This window comes from Fusarium redolens (genome assembly GCF_020744475.1).
Source record: "Fusarium redolens strain MPI-CAGE-AT-0023 chromosome Unknown BKA55scaffold_9, whole genome shotgun sequence".
Classification (NCBI taxonomy): Eukaryota; Fungi; Ascomycota; class Sordariomycetes; order Hypocreales; family Nectriaceae; genus Fusarium; species Fusarium redolens.
This window is the reverse complement of record NW_025763672.1, coordinates 246,202-264,112: the sequence shown is the minus strand read 5'-3', so window position 1 is coordinate 264,112 and position 17,911 is coordinate 246,202. Positions and strand designations below refer to the sequence as shown.

At 47.6% G+C, this 17,911-nt stretch overlaps 8 protein-coding genes across 8 annotated transcripts; 6 read left to right on the top strand and 2 right to left on the bottom strand.

Annotated features, from left to right (window-relative positions):
- Positions 1–365: 365 nt before the first annotated feature.
- Positions 366–1,393, top strand: BKA55DRAFT_690700 (uncharacterized protein; the record flags this gene model as incomplete). Its single annotated transcript, XM_046199548.1, has 2 exons — positions 366–440; positions 485–1,393. The coding sequence occupies 2 exons, from the start codon at positions 366–368 to the stop codon at positions 1,391–1,393; spliced, it is 984 nt and encodes a 327-aa protein (XP_046048382.1).
- Positions 1,394–1,637: 244 nt separating this feature from the next.
- BKA55DRAFT_380112 (putative cyclase-domain-containing protein) lies at positions 1,638–2,878 on the bottom strand. Its single transcript, XM_046185958.1, has 3 exons — positions 2,654–2,878; positions 1,940–2,607; positions 1,638–1,881 (listed from the first exon to the last, which is right to left on the bottom strand). The coding sequence occupies exons 1-3, from the start codon at positions 2,845–2,847 to the stop codon at positions 1,706–1,708; spliced, it is 1,038 nt and encodes a 345-aa protein (XP_046048381.1). The 5' UTR covers positions 2,848–2,878; the 3' UTR covers positions 1,638–1,705.
- A 1,546-nt stretch (positions 2,879–4,424) lies between these two features.
- Positions 4,425–5,964, top strand: BKA55DRAFT_615960 (S-adenosyl-L-methionine-dependent methyltransferase). The gene is made up of 3 exons (XM_046196711.1): positions 4,425–4,844; positions 4,897–5,218; positions 5,268–5,964. Exons 1-3 carry the CDS (start codon positions 4,606–4,608, stop codon positions 5,850–5,852), a joined length of 1,146 nt encoding a protein of 381 aa, XP_046048380.1. The 5' UTR covers positions 4,425–4,605; the 3' UTR covers positions 5,853–5,964.
- Positions 5,965–6,822: 858 nt separating this feature from the next.
- BKA55DRAFT_569481 (uncharacterized protein) lies at positions 6,823–8,664 on the top strand. Its single transcript, XM_046192935.1, has one exon. The coding sequence runs from the start codon at positions 7,142–7,144 to the stop codon at positions 8,339–8,341; it is 1,200 nt and encodes a 399-aa protein (XP_046048379.1). The 5' UTR covers positions 6,823–7,141; the 3' UTR covers positions 8,342–8,664.
- Positions 8,665–8,817: 153 nt separating this feature from the next.
- On the top strand, positions 8,818–10,117 carry BKA55DRAFT_664145 (uncharacterized protein). The gene has a single exon (XM_046197686.1). It carries the CDS (start codon positions 9,096–9,098, stop codon positions 10,068–10,070), a length of 975 nt encoding a protein of 324 aa, XP_046048378.1. The 5' UTR covers positions 8,818–9,095; the 3' UTR covers positions 10,071–10,117.
- A 491-nt stretch (positions 10,118–10,608) lies between these two features.
- BKA55DRAFT_569479 (uncharacterized protein) lies at positions 10,609–12,019 on the top strand. The gene is made up of 3 exons (XM_046192934.1): positions 10,609–11,069; positions 11,121–11,549; positions 11,597–12,019. The coding sequence occupies exons 1-3, from the start codon at positions 10,775–10,777 to the stop codon at positions 11,965–11,967; spliced, it is 1,095 nt and encodes a 364-aa protein (XP_046048377.1). The 5' UTR covers positions 10,609–10,774; the 3' UTR covers positions 11,968–12,019.
- A 127-nt stretch (positions 12,020–12,146) lies between these two features.
- On the bottom strand, positions 12,147–13,572 carry BKA55DRAFT_512823 (RmlC-like cupin domain-containing protein; the record flags this gene model as incomplete). The annotated part of the gene is made up of 5 exons (XM_046187837.1): positions 12,147–12,339; positions 12,389–12,856; positions 12,902–13,095; positions 13,142–13,377; positions 13,428–13,572. 5 exons carry the CDS (start codon positions 13,570–13,572, stop codon positions 12,147–12,149), a joined length of 1,236 nt encoding a protein of 411 aa, XP_046048376.1.
- A 2,170-nt stretch (positions 13,573–15,742) lies between these two features.
- Positions 15,743–17,397, top strand: BKA55DRAFT_728648 (uncharacterized protein; the record flags this gene model as incomplete). The annotated part of the gene is made up of 5 exons (XM_046201185.1): positions 15,743–16,078; positions 16,123–16,668; positions 16,717–16,778; positions 16,831–17,161; positions 17,212–17,397. The coding sequence occupies exons 1-5, from the start codon at positions 15,776–15,778 to the stop codon at positions 17,395–17,397; spliced, it is 1,428 nt and encodes a 475-aa protein (XP_046048375.1). The 5' UTR covers positions 15,743–15,775.
- Positions 17,398–17,911: the final 514 nt, after the last annotated feature.

Here is a 17,911-nt window from a genome sequence, read left to right as displayed (position 1 = left end):
ACCATGGCATGTCGACACGTATGAATCCCCTCTTCTGACAGCTCAACTAGAGGTACAGCTCAGCAAACTAGCTTCACAACTCCGCATCTGGAGACCTCCACATAATGGAGAGGCTGACGTAATTTAAGCCAAGATATTTAGGGTTCGAGTCTGATAGCTGCTGTCATTGGGCGTAGAAGCCGTGGAAGATCCTCGTATGTAGCTAGTGCTGTGTTTAAGCTGCAGCATGATATCTTCATGACCTTTGAGTGGAACTTTATTTCGAAGTACTTTAAGCTCAGCACCTCCTCTTTCAAACTTTACCTAAAGATTATCCCCTCATTTGACGATATCATCAAATATTTGACAATATTATCAAAACAATTATGTCTTCTATCGATCTAAGTGCTTTCCCCGCAGCAGCTCCAGCAGCTCCATCATCTGAGATTCGTTACGCAGATGTAAGTCAAGTTCACCCTAAAGCAACACATCTCTGACCGTTCAGGTCGCTGTTACAGCTACCGCGAAGGAATTCAAGGGCATATACCGCGAAGATAAGCAGTATCACGAACCGGACTTCATCAATACCTTAGACCGTGCAAAAGATGCTGGCGTCAGTAAGGTTATACTGACGGGCATGTCACTCGCCGACGTGCCTCACAACGAAAGTATCGTCAAGCTTCGCCCCTCGCAGTGTTACTATACCATTGGTGTTCATCCGTATCATGCTTCTGAGCTTGACTCCGGTGGGAAGTCATACCTTGACGAGTTGGAGCAGAAAGTGAAAAATGCACTTGCGCAGGATACGCCGCACATTGCTGCTTTTGGGGAGCTAGGCCTTGACTATGATAGAGAGGAACATGCTTCGAAGGATGTTCAAAAGAAAGCGTTCAAAGCGCAATTGGACTTGTTCGTCAAGAATAGCTGGGATCTTCCACTCTTCTTACACTGTCGCAATGCCTTTGACGACTTCGTCGAGCTGATTTCACCTTATATGGAGAAACTTCCCCGCGGCGGTTTAGTACACAGCTTCGTCGGCAGCACAAGCCAGATGGAGAAGCTTGTATCCCTTGGTTTAGGCATCAGCGTCAACGGATTCAGCTTCCAGAGCACAGAGAGTTTGGAGATGGTATCCAAGATACCGCTTGACGCACTGCAGTTGGAGACAGATGCGCCGTGGGGAGAATTGAAGGGCGATGTTGTGAAGAGGTATTGTGAAAATGCGAGACCGTTGCCGGCGTCGAAGAAGAGGGATAAGTGGGATGCTAAGTGTTTGGTTAAGGAGAGGAATGAGAGTTGTTATATGGAGCGTGTTGCGCTTGTTGTAGCGGGGTTGAAGGGTGTTGGTGTCGATGAAGTTGCTGAAGCGGCGTGGAGAAATAGTGTGAGGATGTTTGGACTTGGAAGAAGATAGAGTCTAGGTAAAGAATTCAACATTCATATAAGTCTTATGAAGAGTTTAGGTAAAGAAGTCAGCATTTATAAAAGCCTTATGAAGAGGTTAGGATGAAAGACGAGCCATCGGGGCCGGTAGTTTTGAGTAATTGCCTACCTACCTAAGGTACTATAGTAACCCATGTTTATTGAGTCTTTCTGATAGCATAGTCCATAATGAATTCACTCAATCTCTGTGGTATCGAACGTCTGTTGTTCTGTACAAAGGATGAGCGTTTTGTACCTCTGCATCCTTCAAACCCCTGTGGCATCTCATCCAACCAGGACCCCCCTAGAAGATAGCCAAAGCATTGGGCGGCGATCCAATCAATCCAGGCTGATTCAAAGGCGTCGAAGTAATCATGAAAGAATACCTCTTCTTCTCCTTGCAATACCTCGCCAACTCCTTCAAATCCCAGAGCTCACCAATCGACATACCAAACATGTTCAAGCAATACATATGAAGCACTACGCCAATTAGCAAACACTCACAGTCTCCCAAACAGTAAAGAAAAGAACAACTCACCGAGATCTTTCATTCCACCGATAGATCCATCAGGTTTCAGAGGGGGATATGCTTCAAAACTATTCGAGTCCGACGCCGCAGCAGCAAATCGCTTATTCCACAGCCATCGCGCCGTTTCTTCACAACCGTGAAGACCTGTGAGTTTCGCAGCGGCCATTTTGCCCAGATCAGCTGGGTTCATGTTATCGACTACTTCGGTTGCGCCTGTTCTGACGAGGAGAATGTCGCCTGGTTGGAACTCGACTTTTTGGTGTGCTGCGCAAGCTTCGAGGTCTTCAACCGTGATGCGATTCCCATCAAAGGCATGGAACTCAATGCCTTTTTCTTCGGAATAAGAAGCGTAGTCAATCAGAACGCCGCGACCGGCGATGCAGCCTCGGGAATGCCAATGATCTAGGGTTGGCATCTTGTTGGACTCGGTTGAGTCAATTGACAAGGCTTCTCTATCGGGATTCGCGCCATTATATGCCAGGCCTGAATCTTGATGCTGGAAGTGGCACAGGCTATCCCACTGACTGCTACACTGAGTGTTGAAGGATAATTCATCGTCCCACGATTTACCCTGTTCGAATGGGAGGGCAGACATGCTCTCGGGTATGTAGAGGATCTTGTGCTGAGCGGCTAATCGCCCTGGGATGTTGAGCTTGTTCATAGCATTGAGCGGCCAGCTATCAAAAGTCAGTGTCGAACAATGAGAATTTCCAGAGGATGTACTTTAGAGATATGGACACTCCATCTTTGACCTCGAGAGCGGCATTTCGAACAACATCGGGAGTCAGGAAGTTCAGCGTTCCAACCTGATCTTTCTGCCCATCACGATCAAAAACACCCCAGGCACAGCCCTTAGGCATGCCTTCAACCAGAGGGAGGTCGTCAAAGTCAGGGACAGAACTCATATTAAAGGACATTGTAGTTGTTGGTAAGTGAGTTGACTGGGAAGAGATGGTGATATGAAGCGGTGAAGTTGGAGATGTCGCCTGCTTTATACGACGGCGCGAACCAACCCCAACTCTATACACTGCAGGTGAATTAAACTGAATTGGGATCAATTCATGAGAAATACTGCAGCCTGGCTGTATCATATCATCGTGTTCGCAAATGAGTATCCACTGGCTCTTGTCAGCCACTGCTCCAGGGTATGTAGGCAGCCATTTAAGAACTGAAACTATTCCCAGATTTATGTCGACGGGGGAGAATATGGCATGCATGATAGGAGGTATGCTGGAACTCTGTGCCTGCGTGAAGGCATCTGAGGTGATGGGGTAATTGATATGTGAATTGTGTCATCAGTACGAATTTTGCAAGTCATATCCTTCTGTCAATTGATGCAATCTACTCCGGTCAGGTTCGATATGCTTTTCAATACTCACAACTTCAATCCGCCGAGCTTCTAGTGTCTTAGACCAGCCGAATGGTTACCGGAGATTGTTGTGGGCGTGTAGACAAGGCTCTGCTTGTCCACTCCTCGCGTGAATAGGAACATCAACTCTACACGGAGCGCCTCCCAACTAAGCCTTCATTCAACACCAAATACACAACTTTCGCTCCCGGAACAGGGAACATCTGAAGATAGAAAAGAAAACCGGTGGAATATGCTCTCGAGTTCTGTTCAGGAGATAATGGAAGTTGCAGCTTCATACGAGTCGAGTTTCACACGTCGTTCGTCGCAGAGCTTGGGCGTCTTTCGGTTAAGTTCGATCAAGAGGAACAGCAATGATTGATTCGACTGATACACCATCTAACTGCTAGTTAAGCCTCTCACGAAGAGAAAATTATGTGGTTTTGGGTCTTGAGAATGATTGTATGGAGAGAGATGTTGGCCCATCAGTCTCACAAAAGAAAATGACAGAGGGTGATTTGAGGTAAATATCGTGAGCTCTACACAACTACTCGAAGAAATTGAAATCATTAGAAAATAAATAAGGCGTATGCACCGCTCTGTTTATTGTGAAAGCTCAGAATTTCTAATCCTGTTTGCTCCAGCAAGTTGTTCTTCAGAACAATCAACTTGGATTCAGTTCAAGCACGAATACGAAATTGCATAATCGTCCTGCATTTCATGTAACTCCAGAGGTTCCTGAAAATCCAGAACCTCTTAGTAAAGTCGTCAAGAACTCTGACACAATAGTCAATTTCCTAAATAGTCCGGACCATTAGCGAGCTGCAGGGACACCCGCAACTCAATGGCTCGAACAGGGTAATTCACACTAATCCGATTGGTGCAGACAATCTATTGTCTATCTAGATCAGATCAGATCGTTATCTTGAGCGATTATTCCCCCGTAATAAACTGGAACGCGTAACGGTGAGCGGGAGAGTTGATGGTTCTCGCATTCGGGTGTGGGGTTCGTATTCGTACTCTGTTTCACAACATTACCTGAAGGAGCACAACAGCGTCAGATATAGCTCTTGTTCGTTTTCGCAAAAGGATTGTATCATAATTGTAGGAATTGATAGTTGGAGCAATTGTAAAGAGTATGGAGTTGGGAAGGAATCCGAAATATCAAAGGACCAGCCTCCTTATCACAAGGGCTCGGAGTTATCAGATTTCTATTTAAACAAGAACAATTTTCCTCCAACGAAAATCAGACCACTCCAGGCCCATCAACTCTTCAGTCCTTTCTCTTCTTCTAAATCTTTACACTCCGACTTCTCGAAACTCCAAAATGTCTTCCTCAGAACTGATTTCCTACGACGAGGCTCAGAACTCAGCTTTCGACAATGTCCTCCATCGAAAATCAAAAGAGTCAAAAGGAGGCATGCGAGCCATGATCAACAAAGACAACAAAGCTCATGCAGCAGCCGTCGACGAATACTTTCAGTTCTGGGATAACAAGAAGGCTGAAGATGAAGTTGAGGCTGTAAGACAGGAGAGAACCGACAACTATGCCAGTTTGACAAGACAGTAAGCTACCCTTAGCTCTAGTCTTTTTCTGTTACTGACTTTGAAAAACTAGGTACTACAACCTCGCAACTGATCTCTACGAGTACGGATGGTCTCAGTCTTTTCATTTCTGCCGCTTTGCCTACGGGGAAGATTTCAACCGTGCTATCGCTCGACACGAACACTACCTCGCTCATAATATCGGTATCAGGCCTGGTATGAAAGTCCTCGACGTTGGATGTGGTGTTGGTGGACCTGCTCGAGAAATCGTCAAGTTTACTGGTGCTCATGTCACTGGGTTGAATCTCAACGAGTATCAAGTCCAGCGGGCGACTATCTATGCTGAGAAGGAAGGACTTTCTGATAAGCTTAAGTTTGTCCAAGGAGACTTCATGGTAAGATCATATTCGTTAAAGGAGTGTTGAGTTGCTAATGAGGCGGTAGAAAATCCCTTTTCCGGATAACTCTTTCGACGCCGTCTACGCTATCGAAGCAACCGTCCACGCACCCTCCTTAGAAGGCGTCTACAGCGAAATCCGACGAGTCCTCAAACCCGGTGGTGTTTTCGGCGTCTACGAATGGCTCATGACAGATGCCTACAACAACGACGATCTCGAACAACGCCGCATCCGTCTCGACATCGAACAAGGCGACGGTATTGCCCAGATGTTCAAGATTGACCATGGTCTATCAGCTATCCAAGCAGCTGGTTTTGAACTTCTTCACCACGAGGATCTCGCAGCTACAGATGATGGAACAGCGCCTTGGTACTGGCCTTTGGATAGTGATATGCGATATGCGCAGACAATTGGTGATTTCTTCACGGTTTTGAGGATGAATAAGTGGGGGAGACTTGTGATGCATAATGTTATTGGGGCATTGGAAGCTTGTTGGATTGCGCCGAAGGGGACGAGGAAGACGGCGGATAGTCTTGGTCAAGCTGCGGATGCGTTGGTTGAGGGTGGGAAGAGAAAGTTGTTTACGCCGATGTATTTGATGGTTGGACGGAAGCCTGAGGAGTCTGAGTAATGGTGCAGTGGTAAGCAGTTCAGTGGGAGGGCATAGAGAGTTATGGGGTAGCCTTTGATAGAGGCAAGTATTGGCAAGGGGTGGTATACCCATAGAGATAATAGATCGAAGATTGATGTTAGCCTACACATCCAAGCAAAATATTTCATTATTAATCGCAATTATTACTTTCGCCTTCTTATGCATTGCGGAATCTCGATGCTCATAAGCCCAGGGTAACATCCACTCTGTAGCCGATAGGGCTGGCCACATCATATCTCCATAGCAGTGAGCAAACGTCAACCCTGCAAAAGCCATAAGCGGACTTTAGGACAGTCAGAAATATGTAATCCTCCAATATCCGCCCATTATAACCTCTAAACCCGCAAGGTCCCATGTTGTTAAGGTCCCCACGTGTTGAAAGCTTAGCCGTCTAGCTTATCGATAAGGCTTAGATCTCCAACGGCCCAAATATCCACCGCCGATAATCTCACCAAGCCTCCGAGACCGCGCGTCAATGACCAATTACCACGGGAAAAACAGCTCCCGGGTGGGAACACTCATCCTATGACTCTGTGAATAGAATTGTGTATGGATTTCTGAAGGCGCAGCTTGTCGGAAGATGAGAAATCCGAGGCGATTGATTACAGATGTGTATCTTTTTTTACTGCCGTACGCGCGCTGAAATATCGGGATAGCTCAGCGGGATCTGGGGGGCTGGGGCCGATGTGGGACAGGGCTGAATACGATCGTTTCAAAATGGGGAGCTTCACCTCAAGATTCACCAAATAAAGTATTAAGAAGATGGGGGAAAAAAGACAAGGCTTGGTGTTGTAGATGATTACGACATCATCCTCTAGGCATTGAAGCTCACAACTTGTTTGGGAGCAAATGATCATCAACGCCCAGCAAAGGGAACCGCCCGTCTCACGTCATCATCATAGTCGTGGCGGTATAGCTTAGACCCTTCGCATCACTCATCAGTGGCTGGCCACCCCTGCTGCTCTGCACCTTTTTTTTAATCCCCGTGTTCCCCTCTCATTCTTTTTCCTCCCCTCTCTCTGTTTTGCGAGTTTAGCTGGAACACGGGCCAAACAATCCAGCGATAAGAGCGTCATCGAGGAAACGGAGCTGTTACGAGAGATACGAATCTTCGAAAAGAACGATATTTTACGATTGAAAAGGACGATACGATTGATAAGATTGCTATCTAATGAGTGGTTAGCTAGTTGGAGCTTGATCGATATCGTGGCGCACCTTGCAGCTGAATCATAACAAACCCGATACGAGACCGAGATCTATCAGCCACGATGTTGAAAAAGAAGGAAACCCTCACCATCATCACGCCCATCCCAGGCTTCATCCCCCGACAACTTGCCATCGATCTTCTTCACTCCCACGGCGAAATCATCACCGTCAATCCTCTCGTCCTGTCGCATAAACCCATCCCCGCTCCTCGCCATGCCGCCGCCGACGAGTACTACAGCACCTGGTACGAGATCACAGAGCGCATCCAGTATATCCCCGGTCTAGGAAAGATAGGATCTGGAAAGCTCACTTTTAATGGATGTTTCCATGATATGCCGTGGGGTATGCAGTCCCATATTTATATCCCCCTTGGTATCGACATGCGAAACAAGTACCGCATTATGGGAAACCAACCCGGTCTCGAGCCACCGGAGCAACCTGAGCTTGGACTCGAACAACTTGGTGCGCCGAAGGAGGGCCTTTATCTTCGCACTGATGTTGAGCTCAAGTGTAACATCACCTTGATGGGATTTGTCAAGGCGGAGTCGAGAAAGGCTAGTGTCGATATGGTTAACCGTATGGTTAAGAAGGCGGAGTTGCTCGATGCTGGCCTTTTGAAGGCTATGTTTGAGGATGGAAAGCTAAAGACGTATAATCCTAATGATCGATCGGACGCTAGTCAGGCGAGACAGCAGGCTTTGAGACAGCAGACGACGCCGGAGGGCCAGTTCGCTACTGCTGCTCCTGGTCCTGGACCCATGAGCCCAGGTCCTTCTTATGCTCAACCCTACGCATATGCTCAACAGCAACAACAGCCTCATCTTCAACAACCTTCTTCACCAACATACGCCTACGCCCGTCCCGACGCCACCAACTCTCAATACCCTCAAAGCCCATACGCTTATCATCCAGGCCAAACACCCCCACCCAACGCCCAATACCAACAACAAGCACCGCCCGTCCCACCAAAAACCAACATCCAAAGCTTCCCCATGGAACTCCCCGGCGACTACTACCACCCACAGCAATCGCCAAATCTCCAACAACAACCTAGTCCAGGACATCCACCCAGCAGCTATCGCAATTCCACAGGGTCGTATGACCCGCGATGGTCGCAGTCTAGTCAGTCGGCTGCTGATTCTCATCGCGCGAGTATGTATTCGCAGCATTCGGCGGGATATTCGTCGCCGGCGCCTGCGCAACAGACGTTTGCGGCGGAGTTACCTTCACATAATGAGACGTCGGAGGAGCATAGGCATTGAAAAATGGGGTTTGTTTAAAAGTAGCCAGTCATTTTTGATGGTTGGGGGATGATACACGGGATTGGCGTTTGCTTGGGATGGATTTGGATGCAGATACCTTTTGTTAGTGAGAGAGTCAATAGTGAGTGTCAGTCGATAATTTGGAGAGAATCTAAAGCAGACTCTCTGAGTCTCTTGATGTAGAGTGTGATGAGAATACCCTTTTTGGATAATAATGAACAATTTGCGATGGAAGCATACTGGCCTGCGTGAAGTTGACAGGTGGTGAGTCCCAATGCCGCAATGCAAATGGCGCTTCTGGGTGATGCGATGAAGTAAAGTGAACGTAATTCGGTTTCTAACTATCCAAACTATTATTCTGGCGCTAGGTCTAAGTTCTCGGACAGATTTACGAAATCCGGCCTTCGGGTTGTTGTCGGGGAGATAAGTCTGCCTCTTTTCAGCCCTACGGACGGAGTTCATCAGTGCGGACTTTGGTGGAGTCGGGGTTCGAACAACATTCTTCGGCGACTTTGCATACATGATAGGGGCGTATTGAGAATCAATTTGTCAGTGATAATGAATGGTAGTAATTGCGGATTTGTAATGGGAATTGAATCAAGGCTGCAGTTAAGACATGGGAGGCTTCAGGATGTTGAAATAAGAAGCACCATAAAACCCGAAGAGAGATGAATGATCAAGACTCAGAACCTTCCCTTACACTACTAATTCGACATGTTCCCTCGATAACTTCAAAACATCTTTTGATCTCAAAATGCCTCTCAAACAGCCCAAGGTTGAGCCCCTGCCGCCTGGCATCGACCTCACCAACAAAACAGCCATCGTCACAGGTGCAACAGCCGGTATTGGCCTCGAACTCTCCCGCCAACTTCTCAATCTCAATCTATCGACTTTGATCCTTGCAATTAGAAATGTCTCCAAGGGCGAAGAAGTCCGAAACTCGCTCTCTGCTATCAATCCCAAGGCAGTTGTCCAAGTGATGAAGCTCGACACAACGGGTTACGCCAGTGTAAAGGCCTTCGCTGAGACGTTCAAGAGCAAACATGGCAAACTTCACCTACTCATGTTGAACGCCGGTATAAGTGATATTAGTTTTGAACTTGCACCAAGTGGACACGAGAAGAACTTTCAGGTTAACTACCTCTCCAATGTTCTTCTAACTCTGCTTCTTCTCCCCACTCTTGAGCGTACAGCAGAGCTTGAGGGCTCACCTACGCGCATTACATGGACAGGAAGTCGAATGCATTGGCAAACAAGCCTCGCTAGCAAAGTTCCTCTCAAGAAAGATGAAGGCATCTTTGAACACTTTGACGCACCTGGTGTCATTCCCCCTCTCACCCGCTACGGCGACACAAAGCTTCTCGTTCTTCTCTTCCAACACGAACTCGCCAATCGCTATCCGCCCAAGAAAGTCATCATCAACCAGTTTTGCCCTGGTATGGTCGATACTTCTTTAACGGATATTCTGCCTGTTTACATCCGGCTGCCGGCGCTGTTGCTTAAAGCTCTGCGTGCGAGATCGGTTGACAAGGCAGGCTGGATCGGATTACATGCTGCGCTTGTAGTGGGAGAAGAAACGCATGGGCAGTTGTTGGGGGACAAGGAAGTTGCTGACTTGGGGGATTTTGTGCCGTCGGAGGAAGGGAGGAGGATTAGGAAGATGTTGTGGGAGGAGACGGTTAAGGAGATGAGAGGTTTGGTTGAGGTGCCTTCTTGGATGGAAGGATGATTAGATGCCAATATCACTTAGCTTTGCACTCCATTTGAACTTCATAGTTCCCTCAAACTGTGAGGTTAGTAGAGGAGGATAGCTGCCCGTATGGCTTATTGAGGCAAGCAACTGAAGCGATGTTTCTCATTATCTCATGTTTTTAATGCTTCATTCGGGCGAAATGAACAATAAGAGATGACCTTCATGCCCCATTGCTGAGTAAACGAAATAATATTGTTTTCAGACAGGTCGATGCAAAGTTCAACATACGATGAAGTATGTAAACATGTTTTGACCGCGACTGAATCAACTCTCGGGAAATTCTCTCATGATTATACTAACCCCGGTCGTTGTTGATATCGAGCCGAGGAAACCGTCAGGTCTAGATTTCAATAGTCTACTGCTGCACATACCTTATTTTCCAGGGTCTAGCATCTTCAGCTGCGTTGTAGTCCATGAATTGAGCCCTTATTGGACCGGCGATAAGCGTGCGTTTAATAGTCTCTTCGCTTACGGGTTTGTTGGTGATACTTTTTTGGTTTGCTGTTGGCTTGGCATTTATAATCCTGGGGATCGGGCCAGCGCATTCAAAATATTGGAATTTTTGTAGAATAGCTCGATAAGAAGAAAATGATCTGATTTTCTCGGTGTATATAAGTTGAAGTCGTTGGGCACGATGGTTGTTCGTTTTCTGCGAATGTTGTTCACTTTTATGCGTTGAAATGGTTGCATTCAAGTCCATTATCTTTTTCCTCGCCTTTGGCACAGAGGCCCTCGGTGTGACAACCGATGTCATCTGCCAAAGCAAATATGGCACAAAAAGTATCGCGTCTAATAGAATCCCACGGGCTACTACTACTGTGAAGAATCAGATCACGGTTATCAAGAAGGTCATTCGGAAAGTCAATGTTGTGGTTGTCCCCAAGGCCAAGACTACAACTGAGACGGAGATTGTGATTGAGAGGACTACGACAAGTGCTGATTCTGATGTTGAGACTGCTACCGAGACCGAGACTGGTGAGTTTTATGGAAGTAGGACCGAAGATGTGAGTGGTGCTGATGGTTTAGATGTGCAAATTACGAGACGCGTTATGCTGCTCACACGAACTTCAACATCGGTAGCTTCTACAACCACGACGAAGTATACAACCAGCACCATCGCTGCACCAGCTGGATTTGTTCCCATCAAGGAAGTCCAAGGATACGTCGCCAGAGTCAAAGCCCGAGCTCCCGCACCTAGAGCTGCCGCCGAGTACCTCCAGCGCGTCGATTGTGTGAAGAAAATATCCTCTACTACAACCAAGACCACAACTACTACAGTTAAAGGCGCTAGAATTACCCTAAAGCCTAAGACTATTACCAAGAAGACTACAAGTGTTGTTACTATCACGGAGACGGAACATGGACCCGAGATTACGGATACGGAGACTGAGACTATTACTACGATGAGGGTTTCTATTGATCAGAGTACTCAAACTCAAACAATTCCCGAGACCGGTAAGTAACACACCTCCATATTCTGGTTTCTATACCAACATAACTAGTCACTGTCGAATCCATCATCCCCGCCGATCCCTTCTACGCCGCCTGCTCCTCCAACAATCTCGCCAGCACCGCCAACGGCGGTAAGAGAATCGCCGACTTCTCCGCCTGGACGGCCAACAGGCCCGTTTCCATCTCTGGTCTCACCAGCTCGTATGCATGCTGTGTTGAATGTCAGAAGAAGCAGAATTGCTTCATGAGTCGGTCAAGTGCTGGGGGTTCATCGTGCTGGCTGTACTTGACGCCGAGTGATGATGTTTGCCCGGCGCAGATTAATTGGTTGACTTATCGGACTGATAGCGGTGTTAGTGTGGAGTGGACTTATAGTAATGGGCCTTGTGGGAGGGCTGTTAACGGGGGAGAGTCATCCTGATCATCGCATCATTGTTGAGCTTAGCCTCGGGTTCATAGTCATGATTGTAGCGGTCACCACACATAGCCCAAGCAAACCGAAATAGAACATATATTATATAAATAAGTAACGAATATTAGAATTTAACCATTATATCAACTCGTCGTAATACCGTCACAGCCATATGGGGTGCTCTGTCACTACTCAATCAGAACTTGCTTCTCCTTCTTCAGGCTCTCAACAAAGCTAATCGAGACATTGAGAGTCTGGGCGACAACATCAGGAGGAGTCAAAGCAAGCCATTGAGTCAGGGAGATATCGGCGACGCGATCAGACTTGTAGACTTCAATCCAGATGAGATCCTCATCTTCAGAAGTGTTCTCAATGTAGTGACTACCTCAAGTTAGTATCGTGTTCACACACACAAGAGTTGGCAACTTACCCAGAGTTATCAGGAAACGCAGCGGTATCACCCGCCGAAAAGTCAAAAGTCCTCGCCGCCGCATTCCCAATAAAAACCGTCGCCCTCGCCTTACCCTGATGAAAATACAACCACTCCTCTGCATTAGGATGCCAATGCAACTCCCTCAAACCACCCGGCTTGAGGGTAACAAAAGTCGCAGCGAGGGTTTTAGAAGCTGGGAAGTTTGTTGAGTCGATCTTCCAGAACTTGCCGCCCGTGCCGCCAATCTTCTCAGGATCGTGCTGGAAGGTTCGGTACACGAAGGAGCTGTTTCCTGAGAGCTTGCCGGCTGGTCCGTCGGTTACGTTGTGCTTGGTTGGCGTGCCGGGGAGGATGTAGGGGTTGGGGGATGTGACGTTTTCAAAGACGGAGGCGTTGACGCCGAAGTTTTTGGCGAGGATGTCTTTGGGGGTGTGGTTGATCCAGTCGTCGACCATGAAGGTGGTGCTGTCTTGTGTTAGTGGTGTTGTGTAACAAGGATAGGTGACTTACCCGATCTTGTCAAAGTCGGCTTCGTCAAAGACTAAGAGATACTCGTTCTCATCGGCAAGACCTTGAACGGTATGGGCAGCGCCCTTGGGGAAGTACCAAATGTCGCCATAATTGAGTACTTCTTCCTGATACCGCCCAAATTCATCAACAGCAGAGATGAGAACGGAACCATTGTATACAATGCCCCATTCAGCCTGTAAAGTCAGTACCTGGTGATTGAGATGGAAGTGTTAGACTTACAACTTTATGCCAGTGAAGTTCCCGAATAGCGCCCTTGACGAGATGCTGCTGAGCACCGGAGATGTCATGGCTAGAAGGCAGATCCTGAATGACCTGTTCACGAACCCAGCCGCCCTTCAAGAGACGAGTCTTGGAATCGGAGAAGCTCCATTTGAGATTGGGAACAACGCCGTTGTCAGTGGGCTGTTGACCAAGGTTGTCTGGGTTTTGAAGATCGAGCTCTTTGTTTGTGCCGCCTGACCCTGTTGTCAGCATATGTGATGGTGATGGGGATGAGTGACAATACCTAGAAGAACGGCGCCTTTGCCTTTGCCATCATAAGGCTGGCCTTTGTCAAAGCCGGGTTGCTGAGTATCCTTGGGAGCAGCAGCAACGAGGGCTGACCCGACCAACAAGGTCAAGGCAGAAGAGAGCAGAGACACGCCCTTCATGATATTCACAGTGTAGCAGATGAACGAAAGAAACTTGTACAGAAGGGATTGATGAGATGAGGGATGAAGAAGGTCGAAAAAACAGGGACTTCTGTCTCACCGGCGACGTCTTATACCCTCAACACCATGAGCTTCATCACGACATCATGCATACAGACACATCCATCAATCTGGGAAATTACGAGAGGCGTAGCTGAATGGTAATGACACCCTGGGAACTTGTACAAATGACACTACGAAAAGTCGCGCTGTCTGAAAGAAACAATGATCGGCATAGCTGCATGAAGCTATCAAGGAAATTGCTGTACCAATTCCGACTGCGAATGGCGTTTGCCTACCCTGAACACAACCATTTCGAAGACTCAGAAGACATCAGGTAATTGCTTTGATATGGTTACAATTCCTCAATGTGAGATCCTATCTGAATGTGTAATTAAATCTTAGCATTAACTTGGGCTCATAAAGTTTGTAAACATCTCCTCGTTCAAGATTTCTGTTGCTATTCCGGTGCAATGCCTTGATCTTTGCCTGGTGTAACCCATTATTCCGCGCGCACCCATCACGGCCAAGCGATACTGATGATCGACAATCCGCCTGCCAAGACGGATATAAGCGTGATGACGGGCTAGGATTGATGTAGATCTGGGGTTGACGACATTATTAGTGGATTTAACGTGATCGATCTGCCCGTTTTAGTGCGGCTCAACATGGGTTGGACGAACCAGGCCCCACGCTATAAGCATAGATTTATGGTAATTGATAGTGTTGTAATTGCCGGCTTTCGGTATGTTCCTGATTATCGCGGGCCCCTAAGCCTTGGTATGAGCTCATGTTCTTGGTATTGGTATAATTAGTGAAGATACACACAAGAGCCAAGTGTTTGGCCTTATGATTTATTGTATAGTACCTGGAGTATCGCAACTCGGAATGGCTCGCCGCAAGACCGACGGCCCCTCGGCGTGGATGCGGTCACAGCCTTCCAAGGATTATAATCGCAATCCAAACTAACAAGACGTCTTCCCAGACAGTCAAAGCACATAGAAGATCTCTCACAGATTCAGCCTAGCAGGAAAACAAATGTATAAGTCATTTCCCAAAAGAGATGTTTAGTCTATTACCCCCACCGGTATTTCCAACTGCCGGGGACTCGTGTCAGGGGTAGTCCAGCGCCCGAGCTACTGGTGCCGAGTCAGGCAAGGCTGATGTTCAATGCCCTACGGATGGAGCAATTCCGCACTATGGTATTGTAAGTGCAAGGCTGTCTCACTGATAATGGTCAATACCACGCGAAACTGATGTCATTCGTTAGAGCTGTTGATCCAAATATCCCAGAGATGTGGGATGGGACAGTGTCGCAACCTTATCCTGGGTAAGCTTGAACTCAATTGGTGCAAAGAGATGTAACACCCAACATCGTCCTGTAAGCTGAAGAATGAGAAATCGGATACATCTGAAGTTCTTTTGTGATTTTGATTGATGCGTGATGTCGTCCGTCATTCTTGTGCTATGAATAGTTACTCTCCGACCAAAGCACCTGACACTCAACCATAGTTGACCATGCGAACAAACGAAGCGAGGTGCGATTGAACACCTTAGTATATGCAGGTCTCAGCTTCGAGGTAACCCTAAGTGAGCTGTAGTGATCCCAACAAGGTAATTGAGCAACTCAGCTATGCCAGATTGACAACCATCAGGGGGCATCACCGACAACCCATCGCTATCGTCCCACGGACGATCGGGAGGTCGGTAACTCAGTCATTCTCCTCCGAGAGTATGGACCAACAACTTTTGGCTAGATTTGTGCAGATCAGTGGTATAGTTACCGGATGGCCCAGTTCCGCCTTGCGTTTGTATGTCCTCCTTGCCAGCACATCAACCAAGCTAGACGAGAGAAGTCAAGGCTGAGGAGCAAAACGTCCTGAGAAGGAAATTGTGATAGCCGTGTTGGAGAAAACCTCATCATGAGGTTCAATTGTGTCTTTGTGAGGCTTGATGATACAATTCTCGAGATTGAAGTCGTGGAGAATGGTAGAATGTTGGACTTGGGACAATGAGAAAGAATTTGATGACTCGAGGACTCTGTTGCAAGTCAGGACCAAGATGGGTATATAACACCTTAGAAACTCCCTCAAACTTTCTCAATCATCAGCTCAAATCATCAACTTGCTCACTTCCCACCATCAACCACTGAGCTTCATCTACAATGCCCTCTCTCTTCTCTATCACGGCCCTCTTAGGTGCCCTGGCCTCTCAGGTCTCGGCATCTCCAGCCAACATCGCCAAAAGAGGCCTCAGTCTTCCTCCTCTGATCCCCAAGATCCCAGGAGTAACTGAGCCTCTTGCCGACAACGCTCCTCCCCTGCCCATTCTCCAGCTTCCTACTCCTCCTTTGGATAGCCCCCCTTTCAAGGTCTCCAACATCAAGCCCAAGAAGATTGGATACTTCTGGACTGGCGCTGGTGATAACAAGCATGCTGATTTCTTGGTCACTGCTAGTCTTGATGATGTAAGTTCGCCGAGCCCACGATGGGAGGTGTGCTAACAGACTAGGACACATTTGGTGAAATCATCGACATCACTGATGTCAACACCAGCGGTAACTCACCCCACCATCTAGGCAGCTCCCTCGATGGCAAAACCCTCGTCGGAGGCGGTCTTCTCTCTCTTCTCAAGACCCAAGACACCGCCTTCTACTTCGACACTTCGGACCCATATCATCCCAAGTTCGACCACAGCAACCGCGGCATTCTCGGCTCCATCGTCGATGAGATCCGCGCCAAGCCCGACGGTGGTTTTTTCATCACCTACATGGGCAGTGCCGTCGGTACATCACCCGGTCGTTTGATCGAGACTGACGCCAATGGTAACATCATCCATGAGTGGCCTGAGGATGTTGAAGGTACTCTCAACATTCTTGGAGAGCAGTTTTCTCCTCATGGTTTGAGCGTGGACTTTGATAAGAACATTATTCTCACTTCTGACTTTGTTGTTCCTATTACGATTCTGAAGCCGACTCTTGGTATTAAGAAGGCTGATACTCTTCGCCTTTGGGACCTCAAGTCTCGCAAGATCATCTCTACTATCACTATTCCTAATGTGAGTTACCCTGAGCACAAGTGTAAGGAAAGCAGCTAACAGTCACAGGGCCAAGGTATTCAAGACGTCAAGTTCATCCCCGGTAACAAGGAGAGTGCTGCTCTAGCCACGTAAGTCTCCCTCAATACTCACCACACTCAAGTACTAACTCAAGGTCTCCAGTGCTGTCGGTCCTGGTCAAGTCTGGATCATCTACCCCTTCCGAAAGGACTCCAAGGGCAACCAAGGTGTCGCCGAACTCCTCTACGATCTCGGCGACAAAGCCAAGGACTCCCTCGCCATCTACTCCGACATCACCGACGACGGAAAATTCGCTTACTTCACCATCACGCTCGGCAACCACATCGCCGCTCTCGATATCTCTGACCTCGATAACGTCAAGCGTCTTGATGATCCCGATGAGGACCAGCCCATCATTGGACCTCACTATGTCAAGATTTCGCCTGATAAGAAGAACCTTCTCGTTACTGGCTACTTCGTCCAAGGTGGAGCTGTAAGTTCTCATCACTGTATTTCTTGGTGGGTTTATGCTAACGCTTGCAGATCTCTATCGTCAACACTCCTGCTGATTACAAGGGTCACTGGATTGACATCAACGATGACGGATCGCTTAGCTTCAACCGTACCATTGACTTTGAGAAGATCTTTACCAAGACTCGTGGTGGTGCACGACCGCATAGTGTTGTCATCTTTGATCTCACTGATCCTGAGAACCCTATCTACTACTAGAGCTCGCCTGTAGAGAGATACTCCAAGTTTGAAACAGCTCTCGGTATACGTTCTGTGTTGAGAATGCGCTCTAGGGATGATGCAAGCTCTTGGGTTAATGGATTTCGATTGGATGATGGACTGGATGTGTTTGTTTCTTCGTACCTCAACGAGGCTTTCATTTAATGGCCTGATGTCTTCGCCTATATATTCTACTTAGTTCGAGATGACCAATAATACTTTCCTTGCTCTCAGATGCCTTCCCTTCTCGCTCAATTACTCTGCCCTTCCTCCTCCACGGACTTTCGTTGTCCTATGTTCTATTCTAAACTTTGGCTCTCGCTAACATAACTTAACCATAAAGCTTAACCACTGGGGCTGCATGCATCTTGCATAAGTCAACAACCAACAGATCCGAAACAAAACGAAAACTGCGAAATTACGTTTCGCGAACACAGCCGCATTATACCCTGTTCAACATCAAGGAAATGGGCCGAGTAGCATACTTCATTGGGCTGGACGGCTAAACACACAG

Coding starts and splice junctions, on each gene's coding strand:
- BKA55DRAFT_569479 (XM_046192934.1), top strand. CDS start 10,775: ATGGTTGCATTCAAGTCCATTATCTTTTTCCTCGCCTTTGGCACAGAG. Junction 11,070..11,120: donor TGCTACCGAGACCGAGACTG/GTGAGTTTTATG, acceptor CTGATGGTTTAG/ATGTGCAAATTACGAGACGC. Junction 11,550..11,596: donor TCAAACAATTCCCGAGACCG/GTAAGTAACACA, acceptor CAACATAACTAG/TCACTGTCGAATCCATCATC.
- BKA55DRAFT_569481 (XM_046192935.1), top strand. CDS start 7,142: ATGTTGAAAAAGAAGGAAACCCTCACCATCATCACGCCCATCCCAGGC.
- BKA55DRAFT_380112 (XM_046185958.1), bottom strand. CDS start 2,847: ATGTCCTTTAATATGAGTTCTGTCCCTGACTTTGACGACCTCCCTCTG. Junction 2,608..2,653: donor GGAGTGTCCATATCTCTAAA/GTACATCCTCTG, acceptor GACTTTTGATAG/CTGGCCGCTCAATGCTATGA. Junction 1,882..1,939: donor CGGTGGAATGAAAGATCTCG/GTGAGTTGTTCT, acceptor TAATTGGCGTAG/TGCTTCATATGTATTGCTTG.
- BKA55DRAFT_615960 (XM_046196711.1), top strand. CDS start 4,606: ATGTCTTCCTCAGAACTGATTTCCTACGACGAGGCTCAGAACTCAGCT. Junction 4,845..4,896: donor TATGCCAGTTTGACAAGACA/GTAAGCTACCCT, acceptor TTGAAAAACTAG/GTACTACAACCTCGCAACTG. Junction 5,219..5,267: donor TTGTCCAAGGAGACTTCATG/GTAAGATCATAT, acceptor ATGAGGCGGTAG/AAAATCCCTTTTCCGGATAA.
- BKA55DRAFT_664145 (XM_046197686.1), top strand. CDS start 9,096: ATGCCTCTCAAACAGCCCAAGGTTGAGCCCCTGCCGCCTGGCATCGAC.